Source organism: Castanea sativa, chromosome 6 (genome assembly GCF_040712315.1).
Source record: "Castanea sativa cultivar Marrone di Chiusa Pesio chromosome 6, ASM4071231v1".
NCBI classification, from domain to species: domain Eukaryota; kingdom Viridiplantae; phylum Streptophyta; class Magnoliopsida; order Fagales; family Fagaceae; genus Castanea; species Castanea sativa.
The window spans coordinates 28,753,514-28,776,959 of NC_134018.1; the positions used below are offsets into that span (position 1 = coordinate 28,753,514).

The following is a 23,446-nucleotide window of genomic DNA, read 5'->3' on the forward strand; positions in this document are numbered from 1 at the left end:
TCTACAGGTGTTTTAGGAACAGACTTCGAAGGAACTAAATTTAGAAGATACATTGCAGTATTTAAGGCATATCCCCAAAAGGAAATTGATAGAGTCGAATAACTCAACATGGATCTAACCATATTTAAAAGAGTCCTACTCCTTCTTTTTGCTACACCATTTTGTTGTGGTGTTCTAGGTGCAGTTAACTGAGATATAATCTCATTTTTAGTTAAGTAATTTTTGAAATCCCCAAGAAGGTATTCGCCACCACGATCAGATTGAATGGCCGTTATGTGTTTACTTGATTGATTCTCAACTTCAGTCCTAAACTCTTTGAATATTTCAAAAGCTTCGGACTTCCATTTCATTAGGTATACATAACCAAATTTAGAGTAATCATCAGTGAAAGTATTGAAATACGCATAGCCACCTCTTGCTTGGATTGACATAGGACCACATACATTTGAATGTACTAGTTGTAGCAACTCTTGGGCTCTTCTACCTTTTGCACAAAAAGGTCTCTTGGTCATTTTACCCTCCAAACAAGATTCACAGACTGGAAATCCATCAAAGTTCAATGGCTTGAAAAGTCCATCTTTGATCAGTCTTTGGGTCTTGTTTGAATTAATATGACCCAAACACAAGTGCCAAAGATATGCATCACTAGTAGAAGGAAACTTTCTCTTTAATGATTTCAAATGTGAATTATTATCTAATTCAGAATTGTAAAATTCATGCTTATCAGGAGTTAAAATATAAAGACCATCAACAATATTGCTAGAACAGATAAACACTTTATCCTTCTTTATTACAACATTGTCTTTTAGGATAACACAATATCCATGTTTACCTAAATAAGTTGTAGAAATTAATTTCCTACGAACATTAGGTACATACAAACAGTCTTCCAATATTAAAACTTTAGAACCAAAACATAAATTAAACACTCCAACAGCTACAACTGGAATTCTGCTCCCTTCAGCCAAAGTAAGAAACAGTTTTTCCCTCATTCAGCTTTCTGGTCTCCTAGAATCCCTGTAAAGAATTGCAGATATGATTAGTACAACCTGAATCCACACACCAGGAATCCGTGGGATTTTGTAGTAAACATATTTCAAGAAGAAATGAACTTTTCATACCCTTATTCTTGGAAGCTCTAAATATTGGAAATTTCTCTTCCAATGACCTTTCTTACCACAATGAAAATACTTTCCTTTGGCGTAGTCCTTCTTCTTTCCCTTGTTGGCAACTCTTAAGGCAATTTGCTTACCATCTTGCTTGGTGAAGTCCTTCTTCTTCTTCTTTTTACCCTTACCTTTCGACTTAGGTTGAGAAGTAGAAGTTTCAGCCATATTAGCATCAACATTGGCTGTACCAAGAATTCCTTCCGCCACCACCAATTAATTCATTAATTCAGACAATGTATAAATCTTTTTATTCATATTATAATTAAGTCTAAATTCCTTGAATGATTCTGGTAGTGACTGGAGTATCATATCTGCTTTAGCCATTTTGGTATTATAAATTTGCCACATAGTTTCTTGCCTTGCAGAACGACCTTGCTCACCAAATATCTCCTTCAGACTTAACATTATGGCTGAGGCTAGTTCTACATCCTGCATTTGATGCTGTAGAACATGAAATAGATGCTAGGATATAGCACTTGGCCATCTCATTAGATTTCTGCCAACGATCATATAGCTATTTTTCCTCAAAAGACACATCTAATGATGGAAAGTTAGGATAAGGTTGACTACGCATATACTTGTGCTCTTCAGCAGTAAGAACAATGTCCAAATTTCTTTTCCAATCAACATAATTGGATCCAGTCAGTTTGTTTTAATTAAGAATAGCAATAAGTGGGCTAAAAGATGCCATGATTCAAATATGAAAATAACAAACACAAATATAATAAGTAAACCGAACATTATCAATTTAGCATATAAACATATGATATGGAACCTTAATAAAACCATAACATAAAATATGCAACGACAACCCAATCCATATTCAATATCCCTCAGCATAGAGTGAACATTATATACTATGATTGATTGAGAACTATTCTCAATATTAGTGCTATTATGATAACTCTTATCAAACACTAATAATATGCCGTTATATATTTAGCCTCTAAATAATAATAGTAAGAACTCAGCATAGAAGATACTATAATATTTAGTTTAGTGTATACCATTGTCTAGAATCATGTGTAGCCACATTTCATCTCCCTTAATAGTTTTATCTTGTAGTACCATGATACAAAACACCCTTCGCATGGAATGCAAAGCTCAAGGCTAAGACAAGGTGTTTGATCAAACCATTATAAACTAGGAAGTTCAATCTTGTACCACCATGAAATAAATACTCTCCGCATGGAATGCTAAGCTTGTAGCAAAGACAAAGTATATATTTCATACTACTATGAATCGACAATGGAGGCCGTGAGATCCAACCCCTGTATCCCTCTCCTACTAGATGTTTTAAAATAAAAGTTTTTAATTAGAAATCATGTGTAATCTCATCTCACATAGCCTTGCACTTTTAAAGTATGAAAACCCTTAGAAAAATTCAAAATTCACAACTTTTGATCGATCAAATGTATCCCTCGATCGATCAAAAAAATTAAAAAAATTCGTACCAAATTTTCTGCCTGGCTTGATCGGTACTCGATCGCTGCTCGATCGATTGAAAAAGAATATTCGATCAATCGACTAGTAATCAAGAGTCAATCAAATTGAACAGAAGGTTCCTGTCTCACTCGATCGATCGAAACTAATTTTTGATCGAACGAAACACGTGAAACTCAAATTTTCCAAAATTTTTCTAAAGCAGTTTTCAATGGTTTTCATGAACAAACTACCACCATATGAACATAATAGATAGGGTTTGAAACCAAAACTAAATTCCATTGATGTTATAGCTTTAAAGTTCAATCTAACACACTTAATATCAAACTTAAACAACATCATAATATCAATATCAGTTTTTATCAAACAATAATTTCAATTACCATGCAAAAAATTGAATTTTTAGTCTTCTAAGATCTTAAAATTATTATCTTTGATTCCAAAACTCACAAAACATGTTATAAAAATTCGAAATTGAAGACCGCTTTGATACCAATTATTGGATAAACATAGTTTGTATCGCATACAAAACATATGCAGTGGAAAATTAACGGATCTACTTCATTTGCAATTGATAACATGTACTATGTAAATTTCAGAATTCAAGAATAAGAGAGCGTACCTTGGTGTGGTGAAATTCAAAACTAAATATTAGAAGTACTTGGGAACACTTTTAACCTTCACTCCAATTCCACTTAATGCCAAAGAAGTGTGGTCTCTCAATTAGTTTCTAAGGGAGAATAAGAGAGTGACTTACACTCACATACACACCATTTCATTTCACACACTTGTGCATTTAAAATTATATATAATTCTCCCTTATATCTAATTGATTATCTAATTGGGTTAGCCTTTCGGGCTATTCCAATTGGGCTTTAGTATGTGGCTTGGAGTGAGACCCAAAGGGAACAAATAAGACTCTAGCTCCAATGGGCCTTGAGCTTTTCAGTCAACTCTTGACAAGTCCAAAGTTACCATTAATTATATTTAATACCACTATATAAATATAATTGCACTTTAGGCCTTATTAATAAATTATATCCCAGGACTTTATTAAACATGCAACCCCTTCATAAAATATTCGTAATAATACAAAGTCATGAATGTAGACTATCACTTTGAAGATTACTACATCTTGATCCTTGAGTACCCGATTTAATCCTTTAAGTTATTCATCATATATTTATGAAATCTAATTTCATAAATATATACTTTAGTAACTCCTTACTAAAGTGGTTAGGCCTAACATTCTGAATAACCAAACCCATTAAACTTATCTCAAGGGAATATTTTATATCTCCATTAGGAGATTATGAATTCCATCTTGAGAATATATGTTCTATCAGCACTAAATGTGGCTGCCCAACATATTGAGGTTTTGATTGTGACTTTAGATCTCACTCCTGATATATCAAAGCAACCTACACTTCATGATCAGGTCTATTATTCTCTCAAGATAAATAGTTGATGTAAATAGAAATCGTGAGATTTATTATTCATTTGACAATCGTTAGGAGAATAATAAATCTCACAGTGGTCCAGTTCAATATATCTTAACTATTAAAAATATCAACATATCAACTAGAAGTCTCCACTTTCATGATCAAGACAAATCATCTTAGTTGATATGTTATAGTCTTCGCAGATGAAATTCCCAATTTCATCACCAACTATGAACTAGAATTTTGAGTTTACAAAGAACTTGTGATTTATATCTTCTGTGACTAAATCATATACTATGCATCTCATGGACTATATGATAATGTACAAATATTCATGTTACCATTATTTTAGATAACAATAAAACAACTTTATTAATCACAACATTAAGTCGTACATAATGTCATACATAGCATCATACAATAGGATTTAAGGGTACTAATCCTAACATACGTGAGCCGTGAATTAGAGGAAACCTTAACCACCTCCCTAAATACTTATAAAAGTAGTCGTTTGGGTCCCAAAACTCTCACCAACGTATTTTCTACTCTGAGAGCCATTTTTGAGGTCCTTCGATGGCAGAAAACTCTCCACTCGATCTCTCGGCTTGGGTTAGGAGTCTGGGTCTTGATTTCAAGGATTCCATCGCCCCCTATGGTCTTTCTATACCATCAAATAAAGGTGGACGAGCCTCTTCTTTGTGTTGCTGCCAACTATTGGGTTCCTACTTGACATGTTTTCTGCTTCAATGGAATAAAACTATGCCCCACTATTGAAGAATTTGGTGCCATCATGAGTGAACTAGAGATTGACGATCTTATCTTCCTTACCATGGGTGGGGATCTCCCCTTCTTGTTGTAAGTTGTGTTGGGCATCCCTTCTACTATGACAAATAGGTGATGTGTCTTCGGCAAACTAAACCTTTGGTTGGTTTTTGCGTACTTTTCCAGCTCGGCCCTTCCTATGGGTGAGAGGCCATGTTCATACTTTTTTCGTGCCTTTTGCTTATGTCCTCTTGCAAGGTACTTCTTGGTCCAAAGTTCATATTGTGTGGACCTTCGGATGTGCATGGTGGCTTATGAGCTAAAGAGAGGTAACTTGGTGAGCTTGATCTTGGTGGAAATCCTCAATGGTTTGGATGCCTTTCATAGGAAGGAAGCAAGCTTTTTTGCAAAAAGTCTTCTTCTTCAGGTATAATCCCTAACTTTTTCCTAGGTTCTCAACTTAGTGGGATTCCTATAATTTTGCATGGGTTTCCTTTTGGTTTTCAACGCATTGAGACACCTTATATCGTCTTTCATCATTATTTTATTTTATTTTCTCACTTGTGCTCTTTTTTTTTTCTTTCTCTTCTTCTCACTCTCTTTTTGTGCTTTCACCTTTTTTTTTCTTCAGATATGGCTATAAGAGAGGCTTCAGTTGCTTCAACCTCCTACCGTACCCCCCAGCACATACTTCTCCAAGCATCTTAGGGACCGCTGACTTCGTCAAAAATGACATGAGTTTTGAGGTGTACATGGAACTTATGGGTCACATCTAGGAGTCTGACATTCAATGGGTCGTGGAGTGGTGGCACATCTCAAGCATGGTTCATAGTTGTTGCAAGGACTACTGTGTACCTTTAGCTGGACTTCGTTGCTGCTCATTCTACTCCACTTGTCGTATCTCAAGGCAATTTGGATAGTGTTAGGGAGCTCCCAATGATGAAGGTGCCTTCCACACCGAGGTGTTTACCAAAAGGATCTTGGGTAGGATTTGTGAGGCTTGGCCACATAGTAGAGTGACTAGAGGCATTGCTCCCCCTCGATACATCTATTCCACTGTGAGGTACAAAAAATGGTTAGTGGATGACATGAAGTGGATTCTGTGGGATGAGAAAACTTACATGAGGACTATTAAGAAAGCAAGGAGGGCTGAGTGACCACCTTGATATGCCCCATATTTTACTTTTTTGCACTTTTATGATTCTTATGTTTTTGTTTTTGAATTTAATAAAGGATTGGAATGTTCCAAATCCCTTATGAAAACAATCTTATTATCTTATAATTTGAGCAATAATAGAATCACTTTTTTATTATCTTTGCTTATTGTCATCTCATTCCATTGTATTTTTTTTCCTTTGCCATGTAATTTTTGCCCATGACATCCCTTCGGGAATTTTGGCTATGCCCATGGTCTTTTCCCCTAACTTTTGCCTAGACCACCCTTTTGGGCTTTCAATCTAACAGGGTTCTCTTGCCTTAAATTTTGCCTACGCCTCCCTTTTGGGTTTTTAACCTAGTAGTTTTTTTTTTCTTTTTTTCTTTCTTTAAATGTTGTATTTCTGGAGTCTATCCATGTTAATTAGGCGAAGCATCTCTTCCCCATCCAAATCTGGGATCCTTGTAGCACCTCCAGACATGATCTTCTTAATGACAAAAGGCCCAGACCGCCTTGACTTCATCTTTCCTCTTAGATCAAAAGTCTCATCTTTAAGCAGTTTTAGGACCAAGTCCCCTTCTTTAAGGTTTCTTAGTTTTACTTTCTTGTTGAATGCTTTAGCAATCCTTTTTTGGTACCCTTGTGCATGATATTGTGCCTTAGCCCTTTTCTTATCTTCAAAGCCAATTGTTCATATCTCACCTTAGCCCAATCCTTTTCTAGGACCTTGGTTTCCACCAATACCCTCAAAGATTGTATCTCCACCTTAATAAGAAGCACCGCCTCACTACCATAAACCAAAGACTAAGGTGTTGCCCCAGTCGACACACAGATAGAAGTTCTATAACCCCATAAGGTGAATGGAAGCTTCTTGGCCCAATCTATGTATGTCACTACCATCTTGGCTAGGATGTTCTTCGTATTCTTCTTTAGCTGCTTCTACGGCCACATTAGCTTGTGGCTGATATGGTGAAGACTTATGATGCTCAATATTGTACAATTCCATGATCCTTCGAACCTCCCCCTTAAAGTGGGAACCATTATTAAAGATGATCTCTTGGGGCACCCCAAACCGACATATGATGTTGTTTTCTATGAACCGAGCCACATGCTTTGCCTTCAATACAGAGTAGGAGTCTGCCTCCACCCACTTGGTGAAATAGTCAATTGCCACCAAAATGTATTCATGCCCATTTGAAGCCTTGGAGCTATCCTTCCGATCACATCTATGACCTAAATTGAGAACAGCCATGGAGAAGTCTGAAAGAAAATCACGTGTTTGTATCGCATACAAAACATACGCAGTGGAAAAATAACAGATCTACTTCATACACAATTGTTAACATGCACTATATAAGTTTCAGAATTTAAGAACAAGAGAGTGTACCTTGGAGCGGTGAATTTCAAAATCGAAGATCAGAAGCACTTGGGAACACTTTCAATCTTCACTCCAATTCCACTAACGCCCTAGATGTGTGGTCTCTCAATCAGTTCCAAAGGGAGAATGTCAAAGTGTCTAACACTTCTTACACCACTTCGCAATTGTGTTCTTACAATTCTCTCTCCACAGAAAATTCTGTATGTTTTTCCCTTTGTATCTAACTGATTATCTCATTGGGCTAGCCTTTTGGGCCTTTCCAATTGGGCTTAAGTGTGTGGCTTGGAGTGGGACCAAAAGGGACCAATAAGTCACTAGCTCCAATGGGCCTTGGGCTTTTCTGTCAACTCTTGACAAGTCCAAAGTTACCATTAATTATATTTAATACCACTATATAAATATAATTGCACTCTAGGCCTTATTATTAAATTATATCCCGAGACTTAATTGTACATGCAACCCCTTCATAAAATATTCATAGTAACACAAAGTCATGAATGTAGACTACCACTTTGTAAATTGCTACATCTTATCCTTGAGTACCCGATTTAATCCTTCAAGTTATTCATCATATATTTATGAAATCCAATTTCATAAATATATACTCTAGCAACAATTTACTAAAGTAGTTAGGCCTAACATTCTGAATAACAAACCCATTAAACTTATCTCAAGGGAATATTTTGTATCTCCGTTAAGAGATTATGAATTCTATCTTGAGAATATATGTTCCATCAACATTAAATGTGGTTGCCCGACATACTGAGGTTTTGAGCGTAACTCTAGATCTTACTCCTGATATATCAAAGCAACCTACACCTCATGATCAAGTCCATTACTCTCTCAGGATTAAGAGTTCATGTAAATATAAGTCGTGTGTTTATTATTCATTTTACAGTCGTTAGGAGAATAATAAATCTCACACTGGTCTAGTTCAATATGTTTTGACTCTTAAAACATATCAACATATAAACTAGAAATCTCCATTTCCATGATCAAGACAAATCATCTTAGTTGATATGTTATAGTCTTCGTAGATGAAATGCCCAATTTCATCACCGACTACGAACTACAATTTTGAGTTTACAAAGAACTTGTGATTTATATCTTTTGTGACTTTTCACATAAATCACATACTATGCATCTCATGGACTATATGATAATGTCCTAATATTCATGTTACCATTATTTTTAGATAATAATAAAACAACTTTATTAATTACAACATTAAGTCATACATAATGTCATACATAATAACATACATAGCATCATACAATAGGATTTAAGGACACTAATCCTAACAAAGTCATGCTATACAACTCACTAAGTGGTATGTGGTTCGAGTTGGTGTGTGTCTGACAATCATGGCAACTCTTCGCATAGTCCACACAATTGGTCTCCATCGTATTCCAATAGTATCCTATCCTTAGGATTTTCTTGGCTAACATTCTTCCATTCATATGAGGGCCATGAATCCCTTGATGAATTTCTTCCAATACCTTCTCAACTTCATCCTTTTTTAAGCAATGAAGGTGTATACAATCGTAGGACCTTTTATAGAGTTTTCCTTTACATAGGATGTATTGTATTGCCATCATCCTAATGGAACGACATTCTCTATTTTCGGCACCATCCAGATATGCCCCTAGTTCCAAGAACTTCATGATGTCATAGTACCATGAACCTTTCTCTTATTCTATGGTCATTATAGAATCTTCTGTCTTTCCTTTATGCACTTCCTGATAACTTTGCTCAATCTCCAAGGGTCATGTCCATACTCCCTCGGGTATTTCAACCATGGACGCAAAGGTAGCTAAGGCATCCGCAAATTGATTTTGAGCTCTAGGGTTGATTGTGTACTTAATCTTGTCAAAGGTCTTGGACATGTCCTCCAAGTATTGTTGATAAGGCTTCAAGTGTTCCTCCTTCACCTTCCACAACCTTTGTGCTTTGGATATAACCAAAGTTGAATCTCCATAGATGTCGACCTCCTTTACCCTCAACTCTCGAAGAGGTTCCATTTTGGCAGTACATGCCTCATATTCAACCATGTTATTTGTTGCTTCAAAGTTCAACCTGATAGCCAAAGGTATGTAAGATCCCTCGGGAGTGATCAGGAGTATTCTTATCCCATTCCCATATTGGTTTATGGCTCTGTCAAAGTACATCTTCCATGTCCCTAACATAACATCCAAAATGTCCTCATCTGGAAAGTCTTCTTTACCATCTTCCCCCTCTATAGGATTCTTAGTACAAAAATCTGACATGACGCTTCCTTTGATAGTTTTTCTAGCCACATACTTCAAATTGAATTCCGCCAATAAGATCAACCATCTTGACAATCTTCCACTCAAGCAGCCTTCTCAAAGAGATACTTCAATGGATCCATTCATGCTACCATCCATATTTGGAAAGGTAAGACAATATGTCTCAACTTTTGTACGACCTAAACAAGTGCGAAGCATTACATTTCTATAGGAGTGTACCTAGTCTCATAATCATGGAACCTCTTGCTCAAGTAGTATATGGCCTTTTCATTCTTGTCATCATCTTTTTGTGCAAGAATATTTCTAACCGCATCCCCTATGATAGAAAGGTATAGGAGTAAGGGTTTTTCATGTTGTGGAGGCATTAGGATAAGTGGGTGGAGGAGGTATTCCTTGATAAGTTCAAAGGCCTTTTGGCATTCATTGTTCCATGTATGTGGACCATTCTTCCTTAGGAGTTTGTAGATGGACTCACAAGTGGAAGTGAGCTTGGCAATGAATCAGCTAATGTATTGTAATCGATCCAAGAAACCCCTTATCTCTTTATCACTTATGGATGGAGGCATCTCCAATATGGCTTTGATCTTGGATGGGTCAACTTCTATCCCTCTATCACTCACTAGGAAGTTTAGCAATTTCCGGTGGTTACTCCGAAGGTACACTTTTGTGGGTTCAATCTTAGCCTATACTCTTTAATCCTTTCGAAGAACTTCCTCAAGTTTATGGTGTGGCTTTCTTTCTCCTCGGATTTCACTATCATATCATCAACATACACCTCTTCTTCATTATGCATCATATCATGTAATAAGGCTGTGGCCATCCTTTGGTAGGTTGCCCCGACATTCTTGAGGCCAAACAGCATTACCGTGTAACAATAAATTCCTTATTTGGTAGTGAAAGTGGGTTTGTTCATATCTTTGGGATCTATCTTGATTTGGTTGTACCCCGAAAAATCATCCATGAAAGACATCAAGGCACTTCCCGCCGTGTCATCCACGAAGACATCAATGTGAGGGACTTTCCTCCTTAGGGCATCCCTTGTTCAAGTCCCTAAAATCCACACACATCCTCACCTTCCCATCCTTCTTAGGTACGAGCACGACATTGGCTATCCATTTGGTTTGGTGTAAAGGCTTGACGAACCCTACTTTTAATTGCTTACTGACTTTCTCATTAATTTTTAAGGGCCATTCGATCCTTATTCTTCTCAAATTTTGTTTGATAGGCACCATATGTTCATGAGTATCAATGTGATGTTGAGCTATTTCGGGGTCAATTTCGAGCATATCTTCATAGGACCATGCAAACATCTCTTGAAATTCTGTGAGGAGTTCTTGGAGATCTTTTCGTTCTTTTTCATTTTGATAGGCCAAAAATGTATTGACCCCTTGTGATAGATTAATTGATTAATTAGTCAAGTTTAATTGATTAATCAAATTAACATACAAAATACTTGGCAGCACAAACAAATCACCAAATAACTAAATATGTAGCGGAAATTAAATGACACGGTGATTTATTTACAAATGGGGAAAACCTACATGGCAAAACCCCCACCGGGTGATTTTAAGGTCACCACTCCCGAGAATTCACTATTATCAAAAGAAGCGGTTACAAGTAAAGGAATCCTAGTACCTTATACCAACCTACAGTTGAACCCTTACCCCAATACCCAATTGGACTTGTTTTGTAGTGACAATCTCTCATTGTATTGCACGGCTTCTAGTATGTGACTAACCAAAAAGATGCGCAGATCCCAATACACGACTTGATCACCAACTTGAGAAGGATGTTGGTTGCAAAGTTCTTCAGTTCATCACACGATGAAGATCATGAAGTTTCTTGGTCAGAAAACCCTACGGCGTACAAAACACAACAGCTTCTTGAAGATGAACTAGGGCAACTAGGTTTTTGGTCACACTTTTCTTCACACTTGTGCAATTGTACTCTTGTGCAACTATGCAACCTGTGACGACCCTTAAAATAATCCTTATATATGTTTACGGTTGTAAGAAAAGAAAGCCTAAACACATACTCCCGCATTGAATGAAAAATTGCTCTGAAAAACTGAGTTTCATAAACCTCGATAGATAGCCATCTATCGAGATAGCTGTCGAGCCACAGGCTTCAGCAGCTTTTAAACCTCGATAGATACTAGCTGTCGAGATTTAAAATCCAGCACTTTCTTACTTGATTCTTGGACAGACTTGCATGGCTTTAACACTTGAACTTGAAACCTTGTTCCTTGAAGTATTAAACACATCCTAGATTTACTCAATTACAAGTAAAGTGCGTTTTATCAAAGGATTAGCCAATACATAAAATGTTGACATATGCTCCTAACATTAAATCACATATGTCCTAACTCATTTAAAGTTAAGCCAATTTTAATTAAGCGTGGATACTCATCGTTGCCCAAATAATATTTTCAAGAGTTGGTTCCATAGGTTCAATTTTCTTTTCCAATTGTTTGTTAAGTTCGTTTTCAAATTCATTTGAATCATGCAAGTGCAGAATTTCAATGTTATGGGACACATCAAATTAAGCCAAATAAGAATTCATCTAATTGAAAATATTTAAAAGTACATTGGAACTTGCATTACAAAAAATTTTCCCCATGTTTTTAGAAAACCTAACCCAAGTCCAATTATTAATAGGCCCCACAATAGGCATGATGAATTTGGAAGGATCACTTGGCTCTCCATTGGTGATGGCGAACACGTCCCTTCTCGTCTTCATCATGGTCTTCATTGCTTCAGCGTTCATGTAGCTCACCCAATTGACCTCTTCTTGTATCTCTTTGATCACCATGGTAGGCTTTTCCTTAAAGGTGAGCTTTATATTAAAGAAAATTTTCCAACCCGGATACACCTTTCCATCCTTACCTACCTAAGGTTCGGGGAAGCCATAATAGGGGAAGTTTCCTCCTTCTTTCACAAAGTTCCCACTGAGAGTGCCAAGGTTTTTCTTGATTTTGTCGTGTTAGGACATATGTGGTTCAATGTTAGGAACATATGTCACTATTTTATGTAATTGGCTAATCCTTTGACAAAATGCACTTTACTTGTAATTGGGTAGATCTAGGATGAGTTTGATGCTTCAAGAAACCTTGTTTCAAGTTCAAGTGTTAAAACTATGCAAGTCTGTCCAAGATTCAAGTGTGAAAGTGCTATTCATTAAAGCTCGACAGCTAGTATCTATCGAGCCTTGAAGAGTTGTTCTAGCCCGTGGCTTGACAGTAGCTCGACAGATAGGGTATCTATCAAAGTTTATGAAACTCAGAATTTCTAGTCTGTTTTTCATCTAATCTGTGATTGTATGTTTGAGCTTTCTTTTCTCACAACCTTAGAGATATAAACGGATTATTTTAAGGGCCGTCAAAGGGGACACAAGTTGCACTAGTTTTGAGTAAAGTTTGTTCATGCAAATTGTGAACGGAGACAGAATTTTCCCTAGTTCATCTTTCTTGTGAAGAAGTTGTTGTGTTTGTGCACCATAGGGTTTGTGACCAAGGAGCTTCTCAATCTTCATCGTGTGATGAACTGAAGAACTTTACATCCAACAACCTTCTCTAGTTGGTGATTGAAGTTTCATACTGGGATCCGCGCTATTGGTTAGTCACGTATTGGGAGCCGTGCATTGAGAGGAGATATTGCTAATACAGAACATGTCCAATTGGGTATTGGGATAAGGGTTCAACTGTAGGTTGGTAAAAGGTACTGAGATTCCTTTACTTGTAATTACTTGTTGTGATAATAGTGAATTCTCAGGAGTGGTGACCTTAAAATCACCCGGTGGAGTTTTTGCCATGTAGGGTTTCCTCATTTGTAAGCAAATCACCGTGTCAATTTATTTTCCACTACATACTTTAGTTTATTGGTGATTTTTTTGTGCTACCATGCGTTTGCATGTTAATTTGATTAATTAATAAACTTGGCTAATTAATCAATTAATTCATCACAAGGGGTCAATACATTCTTGGCCTATCACGTCGCAGCCTTCATAGAATCCTAAAGCTTCTCTAGTCACTTAAGTCTTGACATCAGGGAACTCAACTACCCCTCTTCCCTCTTTCCCAAGGCCCATACTAGGCATGTATCCCAAGTTCTTCATAGTTGTAATCACCTTATGTATACAATATAGGAACAAGTCGGTAGCATACCTTTCATCTTTCACCCATAGTTAGCCATGTTTACAAACTCAAAGCCACTCATTTGAAGCTCACTTCCTCCTTCCTTAAGTTCACAATTCGGTGCTAGAATTTCACCATCTCCAAGCACTATGGCAATCCCTCATTTCCATGGGATCTTCATCTTTTGGTGTAGTGAGGAGGGGATTGCCCTATTGGGGTGAAGCCAAGTTCTTCCCAAGAGAAGGTTGTAATTTGGGGCGATGTCCATGACATGAAACTCCACAATGGTTTCTATTGGTTCAATATTGCAAGGAGCCTTGAAAGTACCCATGGCCTTCCTTGAAGTATTGTTATATGCCCTTATGGTTAAGGGAGAAGGGATGATAGTATCCATATCTAGGCTAATAGTGAGGGCAGTCCTAAAAAGACAAACATTCAAGGTGGATCCATTGTTAGTAAGTACCATTGGAACCTTGGCACCCATGCATTCAATGGTTATCTGCAAGGGTCTAGTGTGAGTTGCTCTTTTGGGAGGGAGATCTTCATCGAAAAAGGCAAGGAGGGGGTGTGAGGAACCCTCCACTCCCATGAGAGATAAGACTTCTTATGGTGTAGTTTCTATAGGTACTTATTTTCCATTCAACGCGTCCAAGAGAGCCTTACGATGTTTTTGAGAGGCCATGAGCAAGCCCCATATGAACACATGAGCTTGGGTCTTCTTCAATTGCATTAAGACCCTATCTTCTTCTTCTTTGTCTTCTTTTCCTTTAGGTTTTGTGGGCTTGAACCCCTCCCCTAAAACCAGGACGATCCTTTTCCAAAAAGGATGGCTTATAGTGCTTCCCACTCCTAGTGATATTTGCTACATTGTCCTCTAAGACCCTTTTCTTTAATTCCGTCACTCCTTTGGGAAGTATTTCCCACACCGCTATTGCTTCCTTTAGTGATCTTTTTCTGTAAGGCTTCGTCTTCTTCATCCCATATTCCTTGGACTTCCGTGGCATTGATATCGACATTTGTAGTCTCTATCAACTTTGAGCAATCTCATTCGATCCCATCTATTTGCACCCAATTTTGATATGGAGGTGGAGCCCTATGGTAATCAGGCAAAGGGTTATTTCTTATGTTGGGTTTGGTGATAATCTTGGGATTTGGGAGGGTTTCATTGTCTATGAAGTCTTGTATTTCGTGTTTGAGGCAGAAGCAATTGTCGATTTTATGGCCAGATTTTTGGTGGTAGTGGCAACACTCATTGAGGTTCCAAGTGGGAGGTATGGGATTAGGCATGGGTGTAGGGTCTAAAGGTTTGATGAATCCTTTGGAGGATAGGTTTCCATATGCTTAGGTGAGGGTTATTCCTAGATCGGAGAATTCTTAACAAGCTTTCTTTGGGTAGGCTAGTGTTTGTTGTGGTATGATGGTGCTCACATTTATGGGATTGGGCACTTTAGTGGTGGTTTCCCCCCCTCCATATGTTTTCTTGATTAGAGGCTTACTTTCACGTTTCTCCAATTGTCCATTGTTGAGGGCATCTTCGATTCTTGTCCCACAATCACATAGATCTTCAAATGAGCTATTAGGCGATGAAAAAAGCCTACTATTATAAGCCGAATGCAAGTTCTTGATGATCATGTTGATTTGGTCCTTCTCATTTGGCCTATTGACCATTCTAGACTCCTTGATCTTCCATCTAGTCATGTATTCGAAAAAGATCTCCCCTACACCTTGTTTGGTAGTCTCCAAATCCCTTAGAGTTACATCAATCATGGTGTTGAAGATGAATCGGTCCACAAACAACTCCACTAGTTCAATCCATACCTTAGTTTTGCTTGGATCAAGGCTATAGTACCACCTTGATGCACCTCCCATGAGTGAGAGGGGAAATGCATGCAAAGTTTGCTTTTCATCTAGCCCTTTCATTTTAGCGATGCTTTGGTATCTTCTTATGTGTTACTTCGAATCTCCAGTCCCATCAAACTTTTCCGCATCGAAGATCTTAAACTTGGGAGGCAATGCAATAGGAGGCTTTGAACTCACTCCCCCAATGTTATAAAGGTAATCATCCATCCCTTGTGCCTTGTGGAAGGTGAGCTTCATTTTCTCCATTTTTCCCTCATAGCTATTGTTTCTGCGGTGAGCCTTGTGGAAGGTGAGCTTCATTTCCATTTTTCCCTTGTGCCTTGTGGAAGGTGAGCTTCTTAAATTGCTTGTTCTTTTTATATTCCGCTTTGTCCTTTTCATCCCATTCTTCCACCCTTCTCATTATCATGGATTTCCGTATGTGCAAATTTCTTGAGCTTAGATTCCTATAACCTAGTGAGATACCCTCCCATTTTCTTAAAGGCCTCTCTATGTTTATCCAAAGCCCTAAGGATCTTTTATGCCACTGAATCTTCCACAGAGGTAGTCATTGTTTCTTAGGGGGCCTCTTCCCCTTCTTGGTGTGTGTCCTCAATCTTGATCAAGCGCTTTCCTTTCTCTTGAATCCAAATGGGAGTGGGAATGTGCTTTTTTGACCTTGATGGTGCAATGGTGCCTAAAAAAGAAGCCCCATTTTCATTAAGTTCATGTCCCAATTAAAGGTTTTTTTTAGATGTCCCTAGAAAATCCCTAAGTTCATTTTAATGAAGGCCCAATTACAATATCACTCCCTTCCCTCTTATGGATTTTTTCCCTTTGTTTCATTGAGCTTTGGTCCATTTACAATAAAGCTCTCGTCTTACTCTCACGGGCTTTCATTAGAATGCACTTAGAAATTTTCAACCCTTTGTCTCAAACATGGGCTTACACTATATTTATCACATTTGGGCTTTCGTTTTTATTCATCATTTCACTTTTTTTTTTATAGCTAGAATATATTGTAGCCTTCCTCTCAAAGTCCATGAAGTTCTCATCATTTTGGGCCTAGGCATACAACAAGGAGGCCTAAGATTAGGGAAGTTTATATTGGATTTGAAGGATTTTGGATGCTAAGTCCTTAGGATATTTGTTACCTTAGGCCCAAAGTCCTCTTTTTTAAAATGACCTTTTCCACTTGGGCCCATGATAGCAATTAGGTTATGGTCTTATGAACCTTTCAAGTTAAGATATACCTTTAGATTTAGGGACAAGCCTCTTACATGTGAGAACTTCTTTTCTATTATCCCAAAACATCTTAGGGTATACTGTAACTTTAGGATCATCCCTTCCATTTTTCATCTTTTATTTGTTCTTTAGAATTAGGTGAACACATGATATATGGTTGAACAAACAAGAGATATAAAGGGTATCCTTTGTGATAGGGTTTAGGATCTCATTAGTGTGGGTAGGCTCCCTAAGGAAAAAGAGATAGATAAGTAGGTCACTTACAACTTGGTGGGCTATGATTCCAACTGAGGGCCAAAATGGACCCCATAGTGGATTGGTAGCAAACCTTTAACTTACTCAAAGCCCATTATAGGCGATGGCACCGATTGTGAGTTGGTGGGATGAACTCCGAAAGATTTGGGCTCAAATAGAGCCTTCCATCTTCCCACTCATCACCAATTGAGGTTAAGGGACAAAAGAAACCAAGTGATGTGTGTGCAAGCAAGTATTGAAATAGTTTTTTTTTTTTTTTTTTTATCAAGGATAAGAAACATGACACATAAGAACGCCATTGTGGACATAACGGGGATGTTGGAGTCGTCACCTAGTTTTTGCAATGGTCTAGGAACCATATATAAGCATCCTTTCGAAGAAGGACCTTTCGATATTACTACCAGAGATATGAGTTTGGAGTTTAGGTATGTTCTTGGGAAGGTGTTAGGCACCCAAGACTGCCCAACCCTAAGGTTGGCTTTCTATCATTGTGTCTTACATCTTAACCTCATTAAAAACACATTCAACACTTGTATCTATACTCACACACACACTAGCATACATCCAAGCATACAACATGACATCATCATCCCAAAACACATACATATCTACCCTTAAACAAGAGAGAGGCAAACCCATGCACATATACAAACCCTAGCATTCATCTAGCATGTGAAAACCCTATCACATCATACATCTAAAACAAGGCAACAACTCTATCATGGAAATCACAAAATTATATAAAGCGTGTAATTGGAAAAACAGACATTCAAACAGTATACATCATCAAATGCATGTTCATACCTATGCATGACTTCCCTTTACTTACCTTTAAGCAACATAGCACCCATGGCATCATGCATGAGCATGTGAATGCATGAACATAGAATCTTAAGCAAGAAAACCCTAATCCAATAAGTTAGAAGCAAATAAGCAAATAAAACATGTGAAACAAGAACTCAGATACAAATATGTATGTAAAAATGACTTAAACAGAGGTAAGATAAGTCAAACAAGAAAACTAAAAAAATCAGAAATCCGAATTAGGGTTTTTGGGCAAATGCCTATGTACGTGGACTGAGGCCTGCGTAAGCAGGATTTGACCTACGTATGCCTGCTTATGACATGCGTGCATAGGATTGTTCAAAAACCCTAACCTAGAAACATGATATAGAAAAACAAAGCATAAAAGAAAAACATAAATCTAACAATCTAGCATGCTTATAAACATCAAACAATCATAAAAATAAACTAAAAAAGCATACATAAACATAAACTAGAAAAGAAAAATAGATTAAAAAGACAAAAGAAAGACAAAAAAGAAAGGAAAGCTAGAATGAATCCCTTAAAGCAAAAAGCTCTTAGGCTTGATTTTTGACCATTCCCCTTAGTCAAATCTATCACAATTCAATAAAAAAATGATTAGAAACTTTAAACTCAAAGGATTAAGGCTAGAAAAGGTCCCAATTAGATAAAAATGACTTGAGGATGTTTTGTGAAAAACACGCTTTTGATTAACTATTTTCTAGTGAATCTTAGGTTTTCCCTTAGGATTTTTTGTGTGTTTTGAAAATGTACCATTTAAGGCTTTATATAATGGAAAAATGGGGTTTGGAACGGCTCATAGATAATGTGTGATTAATTCCAAACCTCAGTCATTATTATAGAAAATTTGTCTTTTTTATGTTTCTGAAACTCTAGCTCCGTACACAGAAGTGTGCCTATGTACACGTTCTTTGGCCCATGTACACAGGCTGCTGCACAAGTACTTGGGCCAAGGGCCACTTTGATCATTTTATTTCCAAAAATAAATTTTTGCTCATTTAAAAGGTTATATTTTCCATTTTAACACTCCTCAAGTCAATTTGATATCCGATTGGGCTCTAAACTAGCCTTGAGCCTTAAAGTTTAGGCATCATTGGTGGGCATCATTGGGGGATGGGAGCCCGAGTCGTAAGGGGTACAAAATGTAGTGTCTACACCACCCTCCCCTAGCTTAACCTATTGATAATTGAGCAGCAGATTTCCAATTGGCACTCCACCGTGTAAGACTTAGTTTTGTTCTAATATATATATATATATATATATATATATATATATATATATATAAAATCGAAGCCTCTGAAGCTCTCACAATTTTACACGTCAGCACAATATTTAAATAAAATTATTTTTGTTTAGTCCAAACTTAACAAAAAGTGAAACTCTATTTCTATAACACACACACACACACACACATATATATATATATATATATATATATATATATATATATATATATAAAATCGAAGCCTCTGAAGCTCTCACAATTTTATACGTCAGCACAATATTTAAATAAAATTATTTTTGTTTAGTCCAAACTTAACAAAAAGTGAAACTCTATTTCTATAACAAGTCAAACTTAAACTCAAACTCATCATTATCATTTTTTTTAACAATTTTTTTTTGTTTAATCAAAACTTAACAATGAGTGAAACTCTGTTTCTCTACATCAACACTGTTGAGCATTTGTATCAATTTGTGTAAACATTTTCATATATTTTATAATAAGAATTTAATTTTTCTATTTTACACAACCAATTCTTCAAAACACTCACATCAAATTATTTATTCTACAAAATATTTTAATAAAATATTCATTCTTCATTATATATATATATATATATATATATATATATATATATAATATATAATAAAACCGAAACCTCTGAAACTCCCACAATTTTCCACGTCAGCACAAAATTAAAAAAAAAAAAAAACGTAACAAAACTTTTCTAAACCCGATGCCCTACCTCTCGATGCTCTACCTTTCCCTTTCATGATGCTCTACCTTCCTCTACTTGCTCCTCCTCAATCAGACCCATGACAAACCTACAGCAAAGCATTGCGTCGCATAAAGACCCACAAATTCCTCAATCAAAACCCACCGTACCTTCAATGCCCACTATACCTACAAACCAATAGTCATCTTCTTCCTTAGAACAGGGGTCAATCTCCTTCCTCAAACCACCATTTGCGACAAACCATCCACATCCAACTTCTACAACCCAGAAATGGCGCCCCATTTGCCGTGGGTCTCATCTAGCCCATGGCCATAGATTCCTCAATCAAAACCCACCAATGGAGCTTACAGTCCCATACAAACCAAATCCACTTTTATTTTCTTCAGCTCCATTCACACATAACTCTCAAACTCTGATTGTTCTCAAGCTTCCTAAGAACCCCAGGTCCAAAAATTCCCACCACAGACCCAATTTTCGTGTTCTAGCATCTGTAAACACAAATGGGCCTGATGGGTTTTCATGGCTGAGTTTGACTCGATTGGTCTAGCGTGGATTGGAGCAGTTATGGTCAAAACTCGATGAGTTAGAGAAGAAGGAAACTGGGTTGGCTTGGAAGATGCCAATGTGAAGGTGGGTGAGTTTGTGGAGCGAGCTAAGGAAGGGGTCAGTAAAGGTAGGGGTGAGTTGGAACGGTTTAGGACTTAATTAGTGCCGAATTTGTGAGTTGGAATTGGTGGGAGTGTTGGAAGGTAATTCTGCACTTTGAGACCCTTTTGTTTTAATTTTTGTTTGGTAGATAAGAAATTGCAGGAAAAGGATAGAAAATGGACAAGTTTAAGTATTTTCTTCTGAACTGTGGAGTTCATTGATCTAGAGCTCTTGCATTTTATTGCAGCTGGGAAGCTTCATTGCAAGATTGATTAAGTTGCAGGAGTTCTTGTGACTAATCGTCCAGGTGCAAAGAATGCTCTTTACCAAGCAACTATCAAGCAATGGGACTTCCTATTGAACCGTATCTAAAAGCTGTCTCGTGTGGTTGATCTGTGACTGTGAAGCATTTTTTTTTTTCCATTTTGGAAACGGTGGCAAAATTTGTTGTCACTACCCAGGGATAGAAAAAAAAAATGCTCATGGTTACTTAGAGGGTTTTTGGATAGGGAGTTTCTCAAAACTCAAAAATCATATCTCAAAACACATAACTCAAAAGCATCACTCATTTCTAAAAACTCTATCTCACTCAAAACTCAAAACTGAAAATTTTTGTTTGGCTCTAATATCTCAAAACCGTGCCCCACATCTCAGTACTCAATTTTTTCACTTTTTGGTGGAGTCCATAGCCTACACAGGTCAGAAGGTTGGTTTTCTCTCCCACGTGTCCTCTTCTCTCTCCTTTCAACCAAAACACTATTTTGTATTCCTATCTCCACACACACACAGTCACATTGAATGTAAGAGAAAGTCAAAGTGGTTTTTTCTTTTCCTTTTCCCTCTCTATACTTCTGCCTCCATATCCTGAAGACCCATCGCCTGTACACAGCCAACTGGTGAGTTCCTTTCTTTCTCTATTTTATGGGCTATGGTGGACAATGTTTGCCCTTCTTCCTTTGTCCCAAAAGAATCCTTAAATCCCCAAAATTTGGTTGAAACCCATCTCCATCAAACCCCTTTCTCCGTGTCTTCTAGGTCAATCGTACCCACTGTTGTGCCCAAACTCCACGGGTTTGTCCTTTCCTTTTCAACACACAATGGCAAACAAAGTCACAAAAAGATGGGACTTTTAGCATAAACCAATGCTGACCCATACAATAACCCATAACATATACCCGAATCAAAGTTTCTCAGTCCATATGTCATCACAGACAAAGTCGATTATGTTACAAAACCCATCAGACACAAATTTTTTTACAAAACCCATCAGACACAAATTTCATTATTTTACAAAACCAATCAATGTTTTGAGAAATTGAAAAAAACATTGAAACACAAACAAAAGCAAAACAGAGCACCTGAACAAAAACTTTGAAATACAAGCATTGAAATTTAAAGGAATACAAAACAGAGCAAGGTGGGTTTACGGAGGGAGATAGAGAAAACGTGGTCACCTGGGCAGAGGTCAGATTCTCAAACTGGTGTCGGCGCCAATATTAGATGTGTCGGGGTGTGCTTGTTTCTGGCTAGGACTCCTTCTTCCTCTCGGTTTGTGTTGGGTTATGGGTACCTTGTGAAAAAAATGGAATAAGTGAGAGGTCTGAGCAATAAAAGAAAAGGCAAAAGTTTATAATAATGGTATGTTGGTAAGGTGGGTGATAGGTGTTAATGGAGAAGTAGTAAATGGAGAAGAAGTGGGAGTAAATGGAGAAGGTGTAAATGAAGTAAATGGAGAAGTCAATAGAGCAGCAGATTCCCTTGCAACAATTGGATGTGCCTAGGAGGAGTGTTTTGTTTCTTTTGTAACCCTTCCCTTACCTGTTATGGAGGCTTTAAACTTTGACAATGCTTATGTAGCTGCTAGTAGCAGCCCTTTTGTAACTGATACCCGGCTTCCAACAGGCTAGTGTTTTGTTAATATAATTTCTCCTTAACCAAAAAAAAAAAAAAAAAATTGAGAAGTCAGAGGTCTAAAAAGGTGTAAAGAAAATAGAGAAAAACAGAGGCCATAACTGAAGTTGGAGCATTTGGCACAACAAAAGCTTCCAACGGCTTTGAGGGTGATGTGATAATACACTAAAGAGAGTCCCACATATTTGCAATTATTTACGAGTAATGCCACAAAACTCATTTCTCTGAAAGTGAAAACAGCCTCTGAGGAGTTCTCATTTCTCATTCTTAAAACTCAAAATTTTGAGATATGAGTTTCGAAAACACAAACTGGAAACTGAACCAAACAATATTTCAGCTAATGGATCCCATGAATTTTGAGTTTTAAGTTAAGGTTTTTGAGTTATGAAACTGAAAACAGGCCAATCCAAACACCCTCTTAGTTATTAAACTCATTAGGATTATTTTAGCAATATTTAGTCCACTTTTTGTATCTGAATGCTATATCAAAAGTGTTCAGATGTGAATTTTTGTAGCTTTGTATTGGAGATGTGTTAACTATGAGTGTACCTTGCATAACCAAAAAAAAAAAAAAAAAAAAAAGATATAGATAGCATATATGAACTTGGTGGAAATGGAAAATTTTGAGCATTGCATGTAATATATATAAAACCGAACACTCTGAAGCTCTCATAATTTTCCACGTCAGCACGATATTTAAATAAAATTATTTTTGTTTAATCCAAACTTAACAAGGAGTGAAACTTTATCTCTCTAACAAGTCAAACTTAAACTCAAACTCATCATTATCATTTTTTTAAAATAAAATGAAACAGGAGTGCCCTACATATCTTAAGACCATTAGGAAAAGCAAGGCACTTGCTGCTACATTAAGTGACACTGAACCTGAGGATGATTCTGAAAATGAGGATGATGGAATCCTAAATGCCTTCACCGCCATTGTCAATCCTACTGAGGGGATTGTAGAAGATGTGGATGAAGAAAAGGACTTCGTGGAGTCAAAGTTTGAGAAGATG

The 23,446-nt window shown here is 37.1% G+C and overlaps 2 protein-coding genes across 2 annotated transcripts; both read right to left on the reverse strand.

The window, feature by feature from the left end:
• Positions 1-6,360: 6,360 nt before the first annotated feature.
• LOC142639747 (uncharacterized) lies at positions 6,361-7,224 on the reverse strand. Its single transcript, XM_075813886.1, has 2 exons — positions 6,870-7,224; positions 6,361-6,647 (listed from the first exon to the last, which is right to left on the reverse strand). The coding sequence occupies exons 1-2, from the start codon at positions 7,222-7,224 to the stop codon at positions 6,361-6,363; spliced, it is 642 nt and encodes a 213-aa protein (XP_075670001.1).
• Positions 7,225-9,116: 1,892 nt separating this feature from the next.
• LOC142639748 (uncharacterized) lies at positions 9,117-9,617 on the reverse strand. Its single transcript, XM_075813887.1, has one exon. The coding sequence runs from the start codon at positions 9,615-9,617 to the stop codon at positions 9,117-9,119; it is 501 nt and encodes a 166-aa protein (XP_075670002.1).
• Between the last annotated feature and the right edge of the window lie 13,829 nt (positions 9,618-23,446).